The sequence below is a fragment of the Pelophylax lessonae genome (genome assembly GCF_965119305.1).
Source record: "Pelophylax lessonae genome assembly, chromosome: 4".
In the NCBI taxonomy this organism is placed as follows: domain Eukaryota; kingdom Metazoa; phylum Chordata; class Amphibia; order Anura; family Ranidae; genus Pelophylax; species Pelophylax lessonae.
The window spans coordinates 601,088,702-601,110,515 of record NC_138771.1 but is presented as its reverse complement, the minus strand read 5'-3'; the positions used below and the strand labels follow the sequence as shown (position 1 = coordinate 601,110,515).

The 21,814-nt window shown below is 42.9% G+C and overlaps 1 protein-coding gene across 1 annotated transcript in view; it reads left to right on the top strand.

Annotated features, from left to right (window-relative positions):
* KANK2 (KN motif and ankyrin repeat domains 2) overlaps positions 1–21,814 on the top strand; it is a 51,259-nt gene that overhangs the window by 12,080 nt on the left and 17,365 nt on the right. Inside the window, exons 5-9 of the mRNA XM_082257271.1 lie at positions 443–524; positions 637–849; positions 2,624–2,711; positions 4,870–5,089; positions 13,304–13,446. Of these exons, the coding sequence (XP_082113397.1) occupies positions 443–524; positions 637–849; positions 2,624–2,711; positions 4,870–5,089; positions 13,304–13,446 (746 nt within the window). The remainder of the gene's footprint in view (positions 1–442; positions 525–636; positions 850–2,623; positions 2,712–4,869; positions 5,090–13,303; positions 13,447–21,814) is intronic.

Genomic DNA, 21,814 nt, shown 5'->3' with positions numbered 1-21,814 from the left:
CTGAGCTGAGGGCAGGTGGATTCCAGGAATTATATGCTACATGAATCATCTGCCCTTACTCAGGATGGCCAGAAATGCTAGGGGGTTGTTTTCAAAGTGATTTCTTAACCAAATAAAGCATGGAGACAAGAATGGAAGGGGGAGTTTGCTTTGAATATTAAAATGCATGAAATAGTGTTTTTGGTATGTTGGCCTGAGATGCAGTGAAGATCCGCTTTAGGCAATGCTATTGCTTACATGTCATTATGAGAGTGCTGTGCAGTCCACGAGGAATACCATTTATGAAAGATAGCTGTGCTTCCCCCAGTGGTCCTAAGTGGTACTGCAGCGTTTATCCTTTTTTGCTGCTTTTGGATTTTTTGTGCTTTAGGAACATTTGACTCATGAGTACTTTGCGATTTTGCTATCCGTACTAATTTTCTGGTTTGCGTTGCTTTTACAGACTTGGCCAGGCATCTCAGTCATAGGCTGACACAGGATGAACAAGAAGCTAAATCATCACCGTTTTCTGGCGTAAATGGAGAGTGAGTTTCTCTTCAATGAATGCACATTTTTTGTGTTTCCATTTATACACCAGTTACCTTATTTCTGACATGACTGTCTACTATAACATGGCTACCTTTCTTTACTGTGTAGAATGGACGCTGGCTCTTCAGAGGATTCCGGGACTATGGAGAACCCTTCAGATAGCGAGAGCACTGAGAGTGAATACCATGAGGCCAGCGAGGGCCTGGCAATCAGCCCAACGGATCCCAAGCCTGGAAGTAGCAGCCAACCGAGGGAGGCAGAGAGACAAAAAACTCCAGAGGCCGCTACTGTCAGCTCACCCCCTACCAGCCCGACCCCCAGGTATGACCCACTGCCTACCTAAGACCCAAAACGTAGGGTATATCATTCATATATATATATATAAACTGGGAATAACTTGGTCGTCAAGACAAAAAAAAAAATCAAAATCCCTCCACAACCCCACCATACAGTATATTGGCCTGTTATCCTTTCCTACCATACCTTCCTAATTTCTGACCTACCTGCTGTTGCAAGGTGTTTTTTATTTAGACACCATGATTAGTAAGGTTCTAAAAACATTAACACACGCCGATAACATTACTTACACTAGTTCGACCCCAATGCTGCGGCCATCTAGGTGAACATGTATGTTTTTTTTATTTACTTTTTTATTCACGCACTCTTTTAAGTTCCACTTTAGGTACTGACAAAGTTAGGGTCCAAAAAACAGGCCCATGGTGGAAATTGCTCTGGTCCAAAAGCTGTATACAAGTATGAGAACTGATGTGGTTAAAGACTGATGTTGTGTCACTGACTAGTCTCATTTGATCCACACGTGGTGATTGCTTTAGGTGGTCAGATATGGGGGTATAGATTGTGATATAGAGGTTAAGGCCTCATAATTCAATCCCTGAAGAACACAATGACCATGCAGTTGAACAGCAAACCCCCTTGTCAGTATCAGTGAGTGAGTCAGTGAGTGTCTCTGTATGGTAGCCACAAGCAAGAAAAGGACCCATGCTGCTATTAGGTGTAACATTTTTGTAGTCCGACACTGCTGCTCTTTATATATATATATATATATATATATATATATATACATACATACATATACATATACACACACACACACACACACACAATATTTTACCAAAATGATTGGGACCCCTGCCTTTACACGCTCATGAACTTTAATGGCATCCCAGTCTTAGTCCATAGGGTTCAATATTAAGTTGGCCCACTCTTTGCATCTATAACAGCTTCAACTCTTCTGGGAAGGCTGTCCACAAGGTTTAGGAGTGTCTATGGGAATGTTTCACCATTCTTCTAGAAGCGCATTTGTGAGGTCAGACACTAATATGGACAAGAAGGCCTGGCTCGCAGTCTCTGCTCTAATTCCTATCGGGTTGAGGTCAGGACTCTGTGCAGGCCAGTCAAGTTCCTCCAGCCCAAATGCGCCCATCCATGTCTTTATAGACCTTGCTTTGTGCACATCATTTGGTGGAGGGGGGTTATGGTGTGGGGTTGTTTTTCAGGGTTTGGGCTTAGCCTCTTAGTTCCAGTGAAGGGAACTCTTAAGGCGTCAGCATACCAAGATATTTTGGACAATTTTATGCTCCCAACTTTGGGGGAACAGTTTGGGGATGGCCTCTTCCCATTCCAATATGACTGCACACCAGTGCACAAAGCAAGGTCCATAAAGACATGGATGAGCGAGTTTGGGGTGGAGGAACTTGACTGGCCTGCACAGAGTCCTGACCTCAACCCGATAGAACACCTTAGGGATGATTTCGAGCAGAGACTGCAAGCCAGGCCTTTTCATCCACATCAGTGCCTGGCATCACAAATGTGCTTCTGGAATAATTGTCATACATTCCCATAGACACTCCTAAACCTTGTGGACAGCCTTCCCAGAATAATTGAAGGCGTTATAGCTACAAAGGGTGGGCCTACTCAATATTGAACCCTATGGACTAAGATTGGAATGTCATTAAGGTTCATGTGCGTGTAAAGAGACTTTACAATACTTTTGGTAATATAGTGTATATATATATATAAAATATGATGATGATTCTGTACTCTGATAGGTACTGTTCTTGTTCTATGTTTACAGGGTTGAGCTCAGTAACATTCTGATCTCTGGCTGCGTGGCTCTGCAGAAGTCCCTTGATGACCCCACTGCTCTCAATGAGGCGGAGAAGGTAAGGGGAGCTTTTCAAGTAAAAGGCCAATTTACCTGTGACTGTGAAGCTGCTGGAGGACCACAAGCCCCAGCATTCAATTCCATCTGGACATGCCCATAGCTAATCAAACTCATCACAATATTGATTTAGTGTTCAAAATGGCTGCCTGTCTTGTTTGAGGGCAACAGATTCCCAGTGCTTTCTGTAAGGGCTCGTTCATATGTGCTTTGGTCTCTGAAGAGCGTTCAGATCGCATTTTTTTTTCTGTTTGGATAAAGTGGGGAAGGTTTAGGCCCCTCATTGCAGTCTGTGTTCCCACTGGGAAAATTCAACCCTCACTCTGTCCTAGTGATCATTGTCACCAAAAAAATAAATGGAGAGAAAAATCCAAAATTTTAGGACTGTCCCTAAAACAAGAGATAAGAGAAAATCTTTCAGTGGGGTCACCTGGGGACAGCTGTCTAAAAGGGGGATTCCTCTATCTGTGTGTGGGATTTCCTCTGACTTCCTGTTTTGTCTCTGGGACAGGAAGTGAAGAGAATTTTCCCTAATGGTACACAGACAGCAAAAAAAAAAACAACAAAAAAGAAAACTGACAGGGGTTTACTCTTCCCTACTTCCTCCAGAACTACAAGAAAATGTTTGGCTGTACATATACTTTAAGGCCCCGTGCACACTGGGTGTTTAGCCCCAATGCATGGGGCTCCGGTGTTTAGCTGTGGCCGAAAGGGCATGAATTCACTGTCCAGCTCCACTGCCAGCAGCCTGTAAAACTGTATGAGAGTCTGTCAGCTGCTGCAGGAGGGGTGGGCAAGAGGGACGGCTGCCCTGGGTGCAATGAGTTATTGCAGGGATGGGGACGCCCTAACTCTAAGGTAAGGAGGGGGGGTTGCAATTTGGCATATTTGCCCTGGGCTCTGGATGACCTTGTCCCGGCACTGCCTAGCAGTATGAACATATAGGGCAGTATGCGCCCTGGGATGGCCAGAACAGAAGAACTCTTAGGCCTAGTTCACACCTATGCATTTTTTTGTGCATTTTCAGTTTTGCAGTAGCACATTACAGTCTGTTTAGCATGGTTTCATATTGGCCACGTTGATATTTCTGCATTTTATGGAAAGAGCCAGTGACATTTTTCTGGTTTTTGGTTCCATAGACTTCAATGGATCAAAAACGAGTATTGAAAAACCCAAAATGCACCCAGAATTTGCAACCTGCATAGGTATGAACCAGGCCTTATAGAGTTGACAGGCTGCCCGCAGAAGGGATGTACAGTACACTTGCCTGCACTTTTGTGACATTTGTATCCATTTAGTCTTTTTCCCCCATCACAAAGTACGAAGCTGAACGGACCCATGTTAGGTTTTTGGGGAGACAGATGTACACAGACATTCAACTGTTTACCTCCTTTTTTCCTCTAAGCCATCAGATTTAGGGCCACAAATAAGTGGAAAAGGATGCAAACTTTTTCCATTTTTTTTTTTGTTTGGACCTAGATGAACTCGGTGGTAATCGGATGTAAACAGACACTGCCTTTTACATCCGCCTGCCCATAGAATAACATTAAAGTCATTTTAATTTTTTTTTTTTTTCAATAAAAATAACAAATATGGTAAACTTGCCTCCTCTGTGCAGTTGGTTTTGCACAGGGCAGCCTGGATCCTCCTCTTCTCGGGTCCCTCTTCGGCTCTCCTGGCCCCTCCCTCTCTTTGAGTGCCCCCACAGCAAGCAGCTTGCTATGGGGGCACCCGAGCTGAGTCACAGCTCCGTGTATCCATTCAGACACGGAGCTGCTGTTCGGCCCCGCCCTCTCTCTTTCCTCATTGGCTGACTGATTTTGATTGACAGCAGAAGGAGCCAATGGCACCACTGCTGTGTCTTAGCCAATGAGGAGGGGAGTCCAAGATGGCCGAGACAGTCGCGGACATCACTGGATCTAGAGGGGGTTCAGGTAAGTATTAGGATGTGCTAGGGAGGCTGCTGCACACAGAAGGATTTTTTTTATCTTAATGCATAGAATGCATTAAGCTAAAAAAAACCTTCTGACTTTACAACCGCTTTAAGCTTCCACTCAGACCCGCCTGGCAGATCTGATCAGAATGACCATGTGAAAGGGACCTTAACATCATTGAAACGCAGAGACATTTACCTATGGTGACAGGCATGTTGTATTTAGGCAGCAGCACACACGGCGGTTATGCAGGAATGGATGAAGATCCTGCGGCAGAAGGAGGTGGATCCAGCCATCATTCGTCATCATCTAAACGTTTTCCGCGCAATGTCACTGCGGCTACTTGAAGTCATCGTCAACATGGCCGACCCCAAGGGAAACACAGCTGTGCACTACGCAGTGTCCCAGTCCAATTTTACTGTGGTCAGGCAGCTCCTGGAGACTGGTAAGATGGAAATAATAATATATATAAATTTATAATAATATATTTAAAATACATTTATATATATATATACACACACACACAAACATTTACTGTACACACACATACAGGTGCATCTCATAAAATTAGAATATCATCAAAAAGTTAATTTATTTCAGTAATTCAATGCAAAAAGTGAAACTCATATTTTATATAGATCCATTGCAGAGTGACACATTTCAAGCATTTCTTTTTTTTTTAAATTTTGATGATTATGGCTTACAGCTAGTGAAAACCCCAAATTTCAGTATTTCTGAAAATTAGAATATTACATAAGACCAATAAAAAAAAAAAAAAAAAGGTTTTTAATACAGAAATGTTGGCTAACTGCAAAGTATGTCCATGTACAGTATAGTATGCACTCAGTACTTGGTCAGGGCTCTTTTTGCATGAATTACTGTAACAATGCTGCGTGGCATGGAGGCACCAAGCTCTGCTGGAAAAGGAAATCAGCATCTCCATCTCTGACTGGGGAAAAATTTTGCATTTCATTTGGAAATCAAGGTTCCAGAGTCTGGAGGAAGAGTGGAGGGGCACAGAATCCAAGTTGTATGAGGTCCAGTGTGAAGTTTCCACAGTCAGTGATGATTTGGGGAGCCGTGTCATCTGCTGGTATTGGTCCACTGTGTTTTATCAAATCCAAAGTCAGCACAGCCCTCTACCAGGAAATTCTAGAGCACTTCATGCTTTCCTCTGCTGACCAACTTTATGGAGATGCTGATTTCATTTTCCAGCAGGACTTGGCACCCCCACACTGCCAAACGTACCAATACCTGGTTTAATGATCATGGTATCACTGTGCTTGTTTGGCCAGCAAACTTGCCTGACCTAAACCCAATAGAAAATCTGTGGGGTATTGTCAAGAGGAAGATGAGAGACACCAGACCGAACTATGCAGATGAACTGAAGGCCGCTATCAAAGCAACCTGGGCTTCCATAACACCTCAGCAGTGCCACAGGCTGATCACCTCCATGCCACACCGCATTGATGCCGTAATTCATGCAAAAGGACCCCCGACCAAGAATTGAGTGCATTCTATACTGTACATGGACATACTTTTCAGTAAGCCAACATTTCTGTATTTAAAATCCTTTTTTTTATTGGTCTTATGTGATATTCTAATTTTCTTAGATACTGAATTTTGAGTTTTCACTAGCTGTAAGCCATAATCATTAAAATTAAAAGAAAGAAATACTTGAAATATATCACTCTGTGTGTAACGCATCTATATAAAATATGAGTTTCACTTTTTGAATTGAATTACTGAAATACATTTACTTTTTGATGATATTCTAATTTTTTTAGATGTACCTGTATACACACTTCTTGTCTCCACCCCTACTCACCTCCAAGCATCATCCATTGGTTACTTCCCCAACCCACCTCCCAGCACCTCCTCATTTAGAGAATACAGAACCAAGTATAATTTTGTAGTGCTAAGAAATTTGTGTAGAAATGTGTTAATGATAGCAAGAAAAACAGTAATATAGATCTCCCCGCAGCCAGCAACAATATGCCCCTCCCCAGCAACAATAGATTCCCCAGCAACAATTGACCATTGCAACAAAATATTGACCCAGAAACAATAGACCCTGTGCAGCAACAACAGATCTCCCAGCAGCCAACATCAATATACTATCCAGCAGCCAGGAACAACAGACCCCACCCTCAAAAGTAGATCCCTTATAGCAACAATTGACCTCCCCAACAACACAAGGCACCCCTAGTAACAATATATCCTCCACCAGTAACAATAGACCTCCCCAGCAACAATAGACCGCCGTGAAAAAAATAGGTTTTTCTCCAGCAACAATAGATCCCCCAATAGCCAGCATCATTAGACCCTCCAGGAGACCCCAGCATTCCTTGCCATTACATACATTTAGTGCTGGAGGTGCAGGAACTGCGTTCCCCCATGTTCTTGCTATATATATTAGTAAAGTGGGGACCCAGGGGGTAGGGTGTTAGTTCATCTTTTAATTGTTTGTAAAAATGTGAACTTAAACTTTATGGAAGGCCTTAGCTCTACGTATTGTTTCCAGTCACAGAGAGGAGTTTTAAGTAATTCCTAAACATAATCTTTTTTACTCACTAGGGAATCGACCGATTATTGGCAATGCCGATATATTGGAGGCCGATATGCACTTTCCCCGATATATCGGAATCGGCCCCTGAGGTTACTGATATTACTGATATTTCAGGAAAGTGCTGTACTGGAGTGATGCTTGCAGGTAGAGGCATCACCCGGTATCGGCGTCCATAGCCAACGGTCAGCTGTCTTGTAAAGATAATCGATGTGGCTGAGAAGCCGCTCGGCTGTCATTACAAGGAGCGGGAGGGGACGTCTCCCCCCTCCCGCCACCTTCTGCGGCTCGCCTGGGTCTCCTGTCCCACCGGGAGACCCGGGCATCCTACCTGCACGGCCGCCGAAGAGAAGACACGATCAAAGCCTCATTCGGCTCTGATCGGGTCTCCATGTAAAAAACCCGGAAGTGGTGCCATGACATCACTTCCGGATACTCGGCAGCAAATTCAAAAAAATGCGAGCATTCAAAACAGCCAAACTTGCCATTTTGAATGCTTTTAAGTGCAGAGGAGGGGTTTGGGGTATTTTAGACCCCCAGATCCCTCCTCCAGAGTACCTGTGAAATTTTTTTTTTTTTTAAATGTCCGAAAATATCAGCCGATACCGATATCCGATAACCAAAATATCGGTATCAGTATCGGCACTAAAAAAATGATATCGGTCGATAACTACTACTCACCTAGAAAAATGTTGTCTCCACCCCACTTTGAAACCAGGAGGAGTCAACAGGGGTCATGCTGCCCCTATGTCTGCCCCCTACTGTAAACAGCTCCTCGGGGGAGTGGCCACATACAGCTCCTAATTTTTTTGTATTCTTCCTCATCATGCCTGACTGTTAAAGCCATTAAACAGTGTTAGGTTTTTTTTTGTACTGTAATTATTTTTTTTTACAGAAAGTTAAAGTTTGTTTCTGAATATAAACTGGAATTATGTTACATGTTTAGCTGTAAATATTTCTTTACAGTTTTTGTCATTGAAATGATTCAGCGCACAGGAATCTTCCTCTGGTTTATTAGCGGGGCCAGACCCAAAAACTATTTTCCAAAACAGCAGAAAATACAGATGTTATTTTATTCCGCTGCCTGGAAAATGTGATGACATTAGTCACTACACAGGGCCCTCTGGTGTTGTCTTTTACATACGCTGGTATATAACATTTTAAACGGAGCCGGATTAAGGCCAATTGGGGCCTGCGGCAGAATGAAATTGTTTAAGTTCCCTCCATCATCTCCATTTATCGTCATTAAAGTTCATCTGTGGTCTCCACATCTCATCTACTATTTTAGCCATCTCGGCCCTCTCCAGGTAATCCACTTTTTTAAAATGCCATAAAAATCTGTTATTTACCTATTTGACTTTTTTTCGTGGTGAGAACGGTGGATTGGCCTTAAAACTCCGGGCTGCCACATATTTGCATCCATTGGGCTTGGCTGTTCTGTGCTGAGAACGCACTCACTGCACGCTCCCAGCACACTGATCAAACTGTCACCAGCAGCTCCCGCTCACCATGGACTCTCAATCACGTGACTGCTTTGACAGCCAATCTCTGTGATCACATGATCAGTGACACTGCCTCCCAACATTAGGATCCATTTAAAGGGCCAGGAACAAGGGGTTAAAGTGATTGTAAAGTCTTTTTTTTTTTTTTTTTTAAATAAACATGTTATACACACCTGCTCTGTGTAATGTTTTTTCACAGAGTGACCCGGATCCTCCTCTTCTTAGGTCCCCCTTTGGTGCTCCTTGCCCGTCCCTCCTTTTGAGTGCCCCCCACAGCAAGTAGTTTGCTATGGGGGCACCTGAGCCAAGTCACAGCTCCCTGTCTCCATTCAGACATGGGGCCACGACCTGGCCCCGCCCCTCTCTCTCCTGATTGGCTGACTGACTTTGATTGACAGCAGCAAGAGCCAATCGCGCCACACTGCTGTCTCAGCTAATGAGTCCCGGGCAGCTGAGACACTCCTACAACATCGCTGGATCAAGATGGGCTCAAGTAAGTATGAGGGGGGCTACTGTACACAGAAGGTTTTTTTTTTATCTTAATGCAAAGAATGCATTTGGATAAAAAAAACTTCTGCCTTTACAACCCCTTTAACCATTTGCCGACCGCTCACAGTAATACTACTGCGGCAGATCGGCTCCCCTGGGTCCAGCGACGTAGACCTACGTCGCTGGACTCCTAGTGATCTCGGCGGCGCGCGCACGCCGCCGGAGGCTTGCTCCCACTGTGTTTAGACACAGCGGGAGTCGGGCCGGAAGAGGAGAGGCGGCGAATGTGAGAAGATCCGCCCACTTGTGTAAACAAAGCAGGCGGATCTTCTCTGTGACAGACAGGGAGAGATCACAGGATTCAGCTTAGCTGAACCTGCGATCTGTGTCTGTGTCACACAACCCCCCCTCCCCCCATACACATCAGTAAGCATGAGGCATACATTTAACCCCTTGATCACCTACAATGTTAATCCCTTCCCTGCCAGTGTCATTATTACAGTAACAGTGCATATTTATAGCACTGATTACTGTAGTAATGTCACTGGTCCCCCCAAAAGTGTCAAAAATGTCAGTTAGGGGTCCGATCTGTCCGCCGCAATGTCGCAGTTCTGCAAAAAATCGCAAATCGCCGCCATTACTAGTAAAAAAAAAAACCAAACAATAAAAATGACATAAATCTTTCCCGTAGTTAGTAGACGCGATAACTTTTGCGCAAACCAATCAAAATACACTTATTGCGATTTTTTTTACCAAAAATATGTAGCAGAAAACAAATTGGCCTAAAATGTTAAAAAATGTTAAAAAAATTTGATTTTTAAATTTTTTTGGGAATGTTATATAGCAGAATGTAAAAAATATTGTTTTTTTTTTTTTTTTTTTTCAAAATTGTCGCTATTTTTTTGTTTATAGCGCAAAAAGTAAAAATCGCACAGGTGATCAAATAACACCAAAAGAAAGCTCTATTTGTGGGGAAAAAAGGACATCAATTTCATTTGGGTACAGCGTCGCAGGACCGCACAATTGTCAGTTAACATAACACAGTGCCGAACCGCAAAATAGGGCCTGCTCATTAAGGGGGAAAATCTTCCGCTCCAGAAGTGGTTAAAGTGTTACTAAACCCAGGAGCCTGCATGCACTATATCTGGTCTCCCACAGTACACAGAACATGGAAATGTTTTAGTAAATGTAAACTGCTAAATACCTTTTCTCATCAGCAGTATCAGTGCCTGGTTAAAGCTTGTAGGAGGAGTTTTCGTTCTCCTCTGACTGTCCCATGAGGCTGCATGATCCCTGACCCTCTGTCTGGACAGTGCTGATTGGCCCTGTGCTGATCACACGCACCCTCCCAAAAAAAAAAAAAACTCTCTAGCAATACACTCCAAACTGAGCATGTCTCCACGTCTCTGAGCATGTCCCCACGTCTCTGTACTATCAGGAGGTGGTTTGGGGACTGTGAAAAAAGGGGAGGAGGGGACTCCTAGAGCTCTGTTCTAGCAGGAGATGGATTGGGGACAGTGTACGAAAGCGAGGATCAGAGAAGAAAGGTTAAAGCAGCCTTTTTACACAATGCAGAGGATTGATCTCTTAGGTTCCACAGTGAGTATAACAAGCATGTGCTCCTGCATATACAGACTGATTTTACTGTTGTAAAATTAGTCTGTATATCTTCTTCCTCTTCCTGGAAGGTTGGCTGTATTGCTAAGCCTGGGGAATCCGCTGAGCTGGAGCCACCCCTGAAGTGCCTGATACCTCTCTGGCTAGAGAGGGTTGAATAGTTAGGCTTAGAGCTGGTGCAGGGCCCTCATTCTGTACATCCGCCTCTGTCCCTGGTTGTCCGAGACGACCAGAAAATTCCACCAGGGAGTCGTGAACTATTTTTTTGAGCAGGGTTGACACCTGCTGACTCTCATACTCCTGGTCTCTGGCAAGCTGCCTGAAGCAGTGGCTGCAAACTAGCTTTCCTGGCATTGGGTCATCTCCACATGACCAACCAGTGGTGTATTTAGGTTTTGTGCTGCCCTAGGCCTGACTAAACTTGTGCACCCCCTAATTTAAACACGACCCACCCCTTCCTGTAAAGGCCACACCCCTTCCTGTTTATGACAAGTCCTGTCATCTGTAAACCACAGACCATAACCACAGTCTATCAGAGCCCACCGGGCCAGCCTCATCAGTTCCCATAAGTTCAGGCTCATTAGTGCCCATCAGTGCAGCATATCAGTGCTGCCTTATCAGTGCAGCCTCATTAGTGCCCATCAGTGCAGTTTATCAGTACCCACCATTGCTGCCTCATCAGTGGCCATCAGAGCAGCATATTAGCGCCCATTAGTGCAGCCTATTAGCGCCCATCACTGCAGCATATCAGTGCCCATCAGTGCAGCCTATTAGCACCCATCAGTGCAGCATATCAGTGCAGCCTTATGTCACTGGATTAGTAAGATTACTCCTTTCTTTCAAGATATTTGGACTTGTGTTTGCTGTCACTGATTGTAATCATAGGATTATTTTACGTATTTGTATAATGAATAGGAAGTCCAGAGTCATTATACAAATAAGTGAAATAATCAGTGGTAGCAAACACAAATCCAAATATCTTATAAGATTGGAGTAATCCTACTAATCCAGTGACATATTATGATAGCACGTATGAGGTGAACAAGTCCAAAATATTATTGAAATTGTATACAATTAAAAGTGTTCATTGTATATGATGCAATTCAGTATGCTCGTTCAAGGACAAGGATGTTTAAAGAAATGAAATTATATTTTCTCTTACGTCCTCTGACAGATGCAGCTCTGGAAGGTTTCTTCACTAATGGGTTATGTGCGCCCTCTTCAGGAGTAGCTGGGCAGTGAAAGCTTTCACTAGGCACGCCTTTAGGGGCCATCCTATCCACATGACCCCAGACACACCTGCTCATAGAATCAGTTTCTTGCTGCCTAGCTTAGGAGTAGGACCTAGAAATGAAATTATTGACATGATGCCTGCCATACCTGGGGGCGGTGGAGGGTAGGTGGAGCATTAGGATGCAGTGTCACACTTATTAGCATTGGCGGCCGTCGGGCCAGTTGTATTAAGTGTGGTCGGCGGCCTGGGGTCTGCCTGAATGTCCTCACCGGACGGTAATATCATACTGACAGGTAGCAGTGTGACCGCTTTATGGGGATGCCAGACTAATTTGCCTCCTGGACCCTGCCCTCCAGCCCAATTCGCCCCATAAGTCTGGCACTATACTAAAAGTGTAGCGCAAGCCGGCGGGGACCCTTTTCGTGAGGGAGGCGGGAGGAGGCTGTTTTTTTTTTCCTGCCCCCCCCTGCAAAGTGCTGCCCTAGGCCTGGGCCTTGTTGGCCTAGGCCAAGATACAGCATTGTCTCCAGGTAGCCATATTGTATTGCAATTTCAGGAAATTACAGCAGCTGCAGATTGAAAAGGAAAGGTCATTTTTAATAACACTCAATTACAATATGACTTGTGTCGCAATTGTATAATATATATTATTTTTGCTTTTTTTTTTTCTCCACAAAAGTGGAATTATCCTATAATAAATTTAATAATTTGAGTGTTGATGAAGCGGGGAAGAGGAAAAACCAGGGAAGCTAAAACATAAGCGGATTAAACTTTCGCATAATTTTTGCCCTCTATACCGATTCTGAAGCATTTTGCTAAAATGGCAAAACTTCTGTAAAATTTCCTGATTTTCACCTACACCTCATCCCTACAATTCCCATATTGCACAATCGGGATAAACAGGTAAAAGGTATTTGTCATCAGGTTTAGTATTTCCTTATATAAGACATCTGTCTCTGTATTTGTGTGTGTGTGTATATATTGTATATATATATATATATACTGTATATATATGGTATACAGTATACTGTATATTGTCCTGTGTTCCTTCTGCTTATATTTCTTTTTGATTTTCTGTTCCTGACTTGTGCGGTGCATCTTCTATATATAACATGCTGGTATTTTAGGTTCTTCTTTCAGGCTCCATCTGTGTTCACTTTCCTTTATTCCTGAAGACAAGCCCCATCGGCCCCCCTCTTCTCCTCTGCACACCCTCCTGACTGACCAGCTCCTCTTCTTCTCCCCCCCCAGGCCTGTGTGATGTGAACAGACAGAATAAGGCCGGATTTACTCCGCTCATGCTCACGGCACTCGCAGCCTTCCGCTCCCACGAAGACATCGAAACTGTCACACAGATGCTGCGCCTAGGAGACGTCAACTGCCGGGCCAGCCAGGTGCTCAGCTCCCTTCTGTAACTTTATACGCAGGGGTTAAAGTACATTATGAACCCTAACATAATCATCCATGTGCATAAAAGTCCATTGCATTTAAAAAAAAAAAAAAAATAATATTTTTTGTTTTTGTTGTATCTTAGTGATGCTGATCGCCTGCAAGCTCCTTGCAGCCACTTCTGCCTACAGGCACCCAAAGAATGGCTGCATGGCATTTCTTCTAACTGGTGCAACAGTGCATCACCATGGCCATATCTAGTCTTCATTAGGAGAGCATGTGATAGGGTGACAATGCAGCTTTATAATTGGGAGATTGGGGAAAAGTGTTGTCACCCTATAACAGGAAGTGCCTAAGTAAGGGCATTCATTGCAGGATCGCCAGGGATTCATTTTAAATAAAAGCTGCAGAGTTAAAAAAATTAAATTTAAAATTAATTGAATGAGTTAAAGCGGACTTTGCCAGCAAATATAAGGTCTGTTTATCATGTCCTCCTTCTGTAAAAAATATAAGGTTATAATATGTTCAAAAATGTACCTGTAAAAAAAAAAAAACATGTTTAAAAGAGTGATCTCCTGCTCTATCCGGGCAGTCCAAATCTTGCATCTTCTGATGAGATTTTGTCTGCTCTGCATTCCTGGGAATCTCACCAGAAAATGGCGATGTAATACCCAGCGACATGGAAGCCAGGATCCTAAACATTATTTATTAATATTTTGTTGTTGTTTAAATTAGTATTTATTTTCATTATTTTTTTTAAATAATAATTATTATTACTGTCATAATTATTATTTTTATTCAATAATATTAACAACAACAATAATTATTATTATTATTTTTAAATAAGTATTGATTATCACTATTTTTTGATGAGGATTATTATTATTTTAAAACAGTTTTGCAGTTTAGCATCCATGATGATGAAAAATATTATCATCATTATTTTATTCTATTATAATCTAATAATTTATTTATTATTATTTATTTTATGATTTGTATTATGTATTATTTGTAAAGCAATTATTGTTTATTATTATTAGTATTATTATTATCGTTATTATTAATATTGTACTGCTTTTTCTACTTTAAAGCTGAGCTCTGGGAATTACACAAAAAACATCCTTGCAGTGGGCTCACCAGCACTGCAAAGGTTAAACGCTAGTTACATCTAGGAGTATAAGGTTTAATACACGTTAGTGACAAAAAACCCCCTTTAGGAATGGTTGGGACTTTAAAGGTAACTATATTTGACTCTCATGACAGAAATTATGAATAAAACGTGTCTTTTATTTAGAGGAAGTGAAATATTTGAAAAACCATCAAAACAAAAAGAACATATGTTGGACAGTATGAATGGACATTCTTATACAATACAGTCACAGGTTACAGCAGAATCCAACGCGTTTCAAAATGTAGTATAATACATGAATCTTCCTCAGGGAATCTGCATATATTCCTGAAAAAGTAACCACATACAAAATAAGTCCCAAAAGAGGGGCATAATTCAATATATACAGTTCACAAATATATGAATAATCTTGCAGTTGCGACCATGTATTCTCAAGATAACCACAAAAAAAAAAAAAAAAGGGGGGGGGGAGAAGAAGAACTTCCAGTTGGAATACCACTGATTAGGAGGTCACGTACCTGCAAAAAATGGGAGCCCAGCAACCCTGTCCCAATAGGGATATGTTCAATTACCACAAGGTGAGAGCTAGAGTCAGGTGTGTGTATTGTTGGCCTTAACCTAGAAACAATGGTAAATGATCAGAAAACCATAAATGTAGAGTGCAAAAACTGCCCTATACAAAAAAGTATTCCAAACAATTCACCTGGTTCGATGATTTATCACAAGTGAATGTATGAAGATGTGAAAAAAGGGGTAAAAAGTTTTTCCATGAGATAAAAAGGGATAATGTTCCTGGAAAGTTCCAATTGGTTATCCTATAATATAAGTATCTCCAGAATTTGATAGATCCTATATTAGGAAAAGAAAAAGGAAGACTGAGCCATACATAGATATTAATGACCGTCATATAAGACATGGCGGACATATTTCATTTGGGGTACCTTACCTCAGTGGCGGTGAATCATTTATGGTGTCTCCAGCAGTTCAATACATATACAGTCCCTCGGGATATATATAAAAATATATTCCAAAATCCTTGGTGAGAAATGCACCATTACTTGCCTAAGATGAATGTAAAGAAAATACATACATCTATAACAATGTATATAGAGATATAAACTGGAATAAATAATAAATGTCTCCAGTAAGGTAGAAGAAAATACCATTAAATGTAGGGAAGGCAGTAAACCATGGAGTCACGCTATCCACCCGGGCTGACAGAATCCAATTCTATGGTGACTTGATAGAGCCGCAATGGCGTCCACCACGTGTATCCTAATAAACTGGAGGGAGGGAAGAAAGAACCTCCTTAACTAGGATCGGGTATAAATGTAACAATAAAGGTCCTTAGAAAGGTACTTACTATCGTGTAAAAGGCTTCGAGGAACACCAGTCCTGAGGTGACTTCGGAGAGATAACTCTCCGGACTGACTCTCGGCGTGTCCTTAAATAACCCAAGAGGGGCCCGTGATTTCGCGGTAAACATCGCGAGATCTGCATATTGTGATGTCGTCATTTCCGTCTGTTTCTACCGCGGGATATCCTGCGGGTTTTTGTGGATGACATCACTTCCGTTCTAGATGTCCAAGTTGCGGAGCGTTGTATGAAGCCAACGCTAGTGACTACTTCCGCCCTTACTTGGTGTTGGACATTATTGTCCCACTCTGCTCGTGGATCCACCTAGTGGATCCATTTCTCTTCCCTCCACTAGGTGGATCCACGAGCAGAGTGGGATCGCTATATCCTGATCCCTGTGGGGGGATCATCCACAAGTGAGAGCCCGGCATGGGTGAGACATCTCCAAGGGTGTCCTCAACTTCGGTTGTGGCCCCTGAACATCTGGAGAAAGAAGCGTTTTTCGGAATGGTAAATCCCTGGAGACATTTGTTTCCGGAGATTCCAGGCCTGAACACCTGGTAATTTCCAGGGGTCCAACGCCACTACCCGTGCCGGGGCTATATCTGATAATGATTGTCCTATTTCCCCAAATGGTGCCTTTCCAAAGTTTTCTCTACTTAGTTGAACCTGTATAACAATTGGATTCTATGTGGGATATAACTATTGATTTATATCTCTATATTTTTATAATTCCCTCTTCAACTCAATCAGGTTTCACATTTGTGATAAACTTATCCTTTTGCTCATCTTGCTGTGCCTATGAACCGCCGGGATCTCGGGTGGACATACAATAATGTCCAACACCAAGTAAGGGCGGAAGTAGTCACTAGCGTTGGCTTCATACAACGCTCCGCAACTTGGGCATCTAGAACGGAAGTGATGTCATCCACAAAAACCCGCAGGATATCCCGCGGTAGAAACAGACGGAAATGACGACATCACAATATGCAGATCTCGCAATGTTTACCGCGAAATCACGGGCCCCTCTTGGGTTATTTAAGGACACGCCGAGAGTCAGTCCGGAGAGTTATCTCTCCGAAGTCACCTCAGGACTGGTGTTCCTCGAAGCCTTTTACACGATAGTAAGTACCTTTCTAAGGACCTTTATTGTTACATTTATACCCGATCCTAGTTAAGGAGGTTCTTTCTTCCCTCCCTCCAGTTTATTAGGATACACGTGGTGGACGCCATTGCGGCTCTATCAAGTCACCATAGAATTGGATTCTGTCAGCCCAGGTGGATAGCGTGACTCCATGGTTTACTGCCTTCCCTACATTTAATGGTATTTTCTTCTACCTTACTGGAGACATTTATTTATATATTGCAGTTTATATCTCTATATACATTGTTATAGATGTATGTATTTTCTTTACATTCATCTTAGGCAAGTAATGGTGCATTTCTCACCAAGGATTTTGGAATATATTTTTATATATATCCCAAGGGACTGTATATGTATTGAACTGCTGGAGACACCATAAATGATTCACCGCCACTGAGGTAAGGTACCCCAAATGAAATATGTCCGCCATGTCTTATATGACGGTCATTAATATCTATGTATGGCTCAGTCTTCCTTTTTCTTTTCCTAATATAGGATCTATCAAATTCTGGAGATACTTATATTATAGGATAACCAAGTGGAACTTTCCAGGAACATTATCCCTTTTTATCTCATGGAAAAACTTTTTACCCCTTTTTTCACATCTTCATACATTCACTTGTGATAAATCATCGAACCAGGTGAATTGTTTGGAATACTTTTTTGTATAGGGCAGTTTTTGCACTCTACATTTATGGTTTTCTGATCATTTACCATTGTTTCTAGGTTAAGGCCAACAATACACACACCTGACTCTAGCTCTCACCTTGTGGTAATTGAACATATCCCTATTGGGACAGGGTTGCTGGGCTCCCATTTTTTGCAGGTACGTGACCTCCTAATCAGTGGTATTCCAACTGGAAGTTCTTCTTCTCCCCCCCCCCCTTTTTTTTTTTTTTTTTGTGGTTATCTTGAGAATACATGGTCGCAACTGCAAGATTATTCATATATTTGTGAACTGTATATATTGAATTATGCCCCTCTTTTGGGACTTATTTTGTATGTGCAATATATGCAGATTCCCTGAGGAAGATTCATGTATTATACTACATTTTGAAACGCGTTGGATTCTGCTGTAACCTGTGACTGTATTGTATAAGAATGTCCATTCATACTGTCCAACATATGTTCTTTTTGTTTTGATGGTTTTTCAAATATTTCACTTCCTCTAAATAAAAGACACGTTTTATTCATAATTTCTGTCATGAGAGTCAAATATAGTTACCTTTAAAGTCCCAACCATTCCTAAAGGGGGTTTTTTGTCACTAACTCTATAGGGATTATGGTAAAACAGTACTTGGAAACTACCTACATATATTTACAGTTAAGGTTTAATACACTGCTCAAAAAAAATTAAAGGAGCACTTTAAAAATGCATCAGATCTCAATGCGGAAAAATATCATGCTGGATATCTATACTGGTATGGACTGGGTAATGTGTTAGGATCTATACTGATATGGAGTGGGTAATGTGTTAGGATCTATACTGATATGGACTGGGTAATGTGTTAGGATCTATACTGGTATGGACTGGGTAATGTGTTAGGATCTATACTGGTATGGACTGGGTAATGTGTTAGGATCTATACTGGTATGGACTGGGTAATGTGTTAGGATCTATACTGGTATGGACTGGGTAATGTGTTAGGACGCAAAGGATGCCACATCGTTTGATGGAAATAAAAATGATCACCCTACAGAGGGCTGGATTCAAAGACACCCCGAAAATCAAAGTGAAAAAATGATGCAGCAGGTTAATCCATTTTGCTGAAATTTCATTGCAGCAACTCAAAATGGTCCTCAGAAGTTTGTATGGCCCCCACGTGCTTGTATGCATGCCTGACAACAACGAATGAGACGACGGATGGTGTCCTGGGGTATTTTCTCCCAGATCTGGACCAGGGCATTTCTGAGCTTCTCAACAGACTGAGGTACAACATGACGGCGTCGGATGGACCAAAACATAATGTCCCAGAGGTGTTCTATTGGATTTAGGTCAGGCCAGCGTGGGGGCCATTCAATGGTATCAATTCCTTCATCCTCCAGGAACTGGCTCCATACTCTCACCCCATGAGGCCAGGCATTATCATGCACCAGGAGGAACCCAGGACCCACTGCACCAGCATAGGGTCTGACAATGGGTCCAAGGATTTCATCCCGATATCTAATGGCAGTCAGGGTGCCATTGTCTAGCCTGTAGAGGTCTGTGTGTCCCTCCATGGATATGCCTCCCCAGACCATCACTGACCCACCACCAAACCGGTCATGCTGAACGATGTTACAGGCAGCATAACGTTCTCCATGGCTTCTCCAGACCCTTTCACGTCTGTCACATGTGCTCAGGGTGAACCTGCTCTCATCTGTGAAAAGCACAGGGTGCCAGGGGTGGACCTGCCAATTCTGGTGTTCAATGGCAAATGGCAATCAAGCTTCCCAATGTCGGACACTGGGCACAGGGCCCACTAGAGGACGTCGGGCCCTCAGGCCACCCTCATGAAATCTGTTTCTGATTGTTTGGTCAGAGACATTCACACCAGTGGCCTGCTGAAGGTCATTTTGTAGGGCTCTGGCAGGGCTCATCCTGTTCCCCCTCGCACAAAGGAGCAGATACCGGTCCTGCTGATGGGTTAAGGACCTTCTACAGCCCTGTCTAGTTCTTCTAGAGTAACTGCCTGTCTCCTGCAATCTCCTCCATGCTCTTGAGAAAATGGCACATATCGATGTGCCATCCTGGAGGAGTTGGACTGCCTGTGCAACCTCTATAGGGTCCAGGTATCTCCTCATGCTACCAGTAGTGACACTGACCCTAGCCAAATGCAAAATAAGTGAAAAACAGTCTGCAAAGATGAGTAGGGAAAAAAATGTCAGTGGCCTCCACCTGCAAAACCATTCCTGTTTTTGGAGGTCATCTCATTGTTGCCCATCTAGTGCACCTGTTAATTTCATTAACACCAAAGCAGCTGAAACTGAATAACAACCCCCTCTGCTACTTAACTGACCAGATCAATATCTCAGGAGTTTGATTGACTTGATGCTATAATCTGATTAATAAGCGTTCCTTTAATTTTTTTGAGCAGTGTATTTACCTTTTTCATCTCTTGGTAGGCTTCGAATGCTCACTTTTGCTCTCTGATGCTTTAGGTTGTGGGCAAGTCCTTGGCTTCCTCACGTACATACAAAGGCTGTCCATACAAAAGAAAAATTAAAGGACTCCTGTGATGAAAGGAATATGATGGCTGATCCTTTTAAAAGTTCCAGTTGCTTGGTTGTCTCTGGTTTCAGTTCACTGAAGAATTAAAATAATAATAATATTAAATATTGATTGAAAATAATGATGATAATAATCATGATAAAATATAATGATAATAAACAATAATTAAAAAAATAATAACAATAAATAATGTTTAGGATCCTTCCCATGCTTGCTCGGAAAGCTTGCAGCAAGCAGAGTATAAGTAGTCAGAACTCCTGGTTTGTATACTTCTTCCAGGTAAATAATTCAGAAAGTATCAAAGCCACTAGATTTTTGTGACAGCCAGGCAACTGGCATTTTCAAAGTGTGGAGTCAGTGGTGACTGTGTATTTCACATGGCAGGACTTCTTTAACGGCATTAACCACTTACCGCATACTAACGTATATTTATGTCGGCAGACTTTGCGGTAGTATACCGGGATGATGCCTCTAGTTAGAGGCACCATCCCGGTACCGTGGTTTAGTGCCAACGGTCGGCTTTCCGTCGATAACGACCGATGCGGCTGCTCGATCGTTACCCGGGTGAGCGGGAGGGGACGCCCCCCCCCTCCCGCCGCCTTCCGTGACTTTGCTCGGGGCTCCCGTCCCACTGGGAGCCCCGAGCACCCAGCCGGCACGTCCGCCGGCTGGATGGAGTCCCGATCAAAGCCGGAAACGGCTTCGATCGGGTCTCCGATGACGTAACACGGAGGTGGCGTCCATGACGTCACTTCCGGGTTACTGTGCTGCAAAAGGCGGCAAATTTAAAAAACGGCTGTATGCAAAAACGCCGTTTTCGGCGTTTTGCATACATGGAAGTGTAGTGGAGGAGTCTGGGGTCTTTTAGACCCTCGATCCCTCCATAAAGAGTACCTGTCACTGCATATTGGTGTCACAAGGGATGTTTACATTGCTTGTGACAGCAATAAAAGTGATCAGATTTTTTTTTTTAAAAAACCTGTAATAAAGTTAACCACTTTACGACCGCTCACTGTGCCTCTACTGCGGCATAGTGGCTCGTTATCGTCCAGCGACGTAGACCTACGTCACTGGACTCCTCCCCCTGTAGGTGGCGCTCGCGCCGCCGGAGGCGCGCTCCCGCTGTGAATCTCCCGATCGTCGGGGAATCTAGTTTGGAGATCCACCCGCCTGTGTAAACAGAGCGGGCGGATCTCCTAAGTGACAGGGAGTGACAAATCGGAGTGTTCAGCATAGCTGAACATCCGATCTGTCCCTAACTCACTCAGTCACCTCCCCCCCCCACACGTCAGTAAGCACCAGGCATACATTAACCCCTCCCTCTCCAATAAAATTAACCCCTTCCCTGCCAGTGTCATTTTTACAGTAACAGTGCATATATATAGCACTGATTACTGCAGTAATGTCACTGGTACCCCCAAAAGTGTCAAAAATGTCAATCAAGGGTCCGATCTGTCCGCCGCAATGTCGCAGTCCCACAAAAAAAATCGCAGATTGCCGCCATTACTCGTTAAAAAAAAACACCAAAAATGA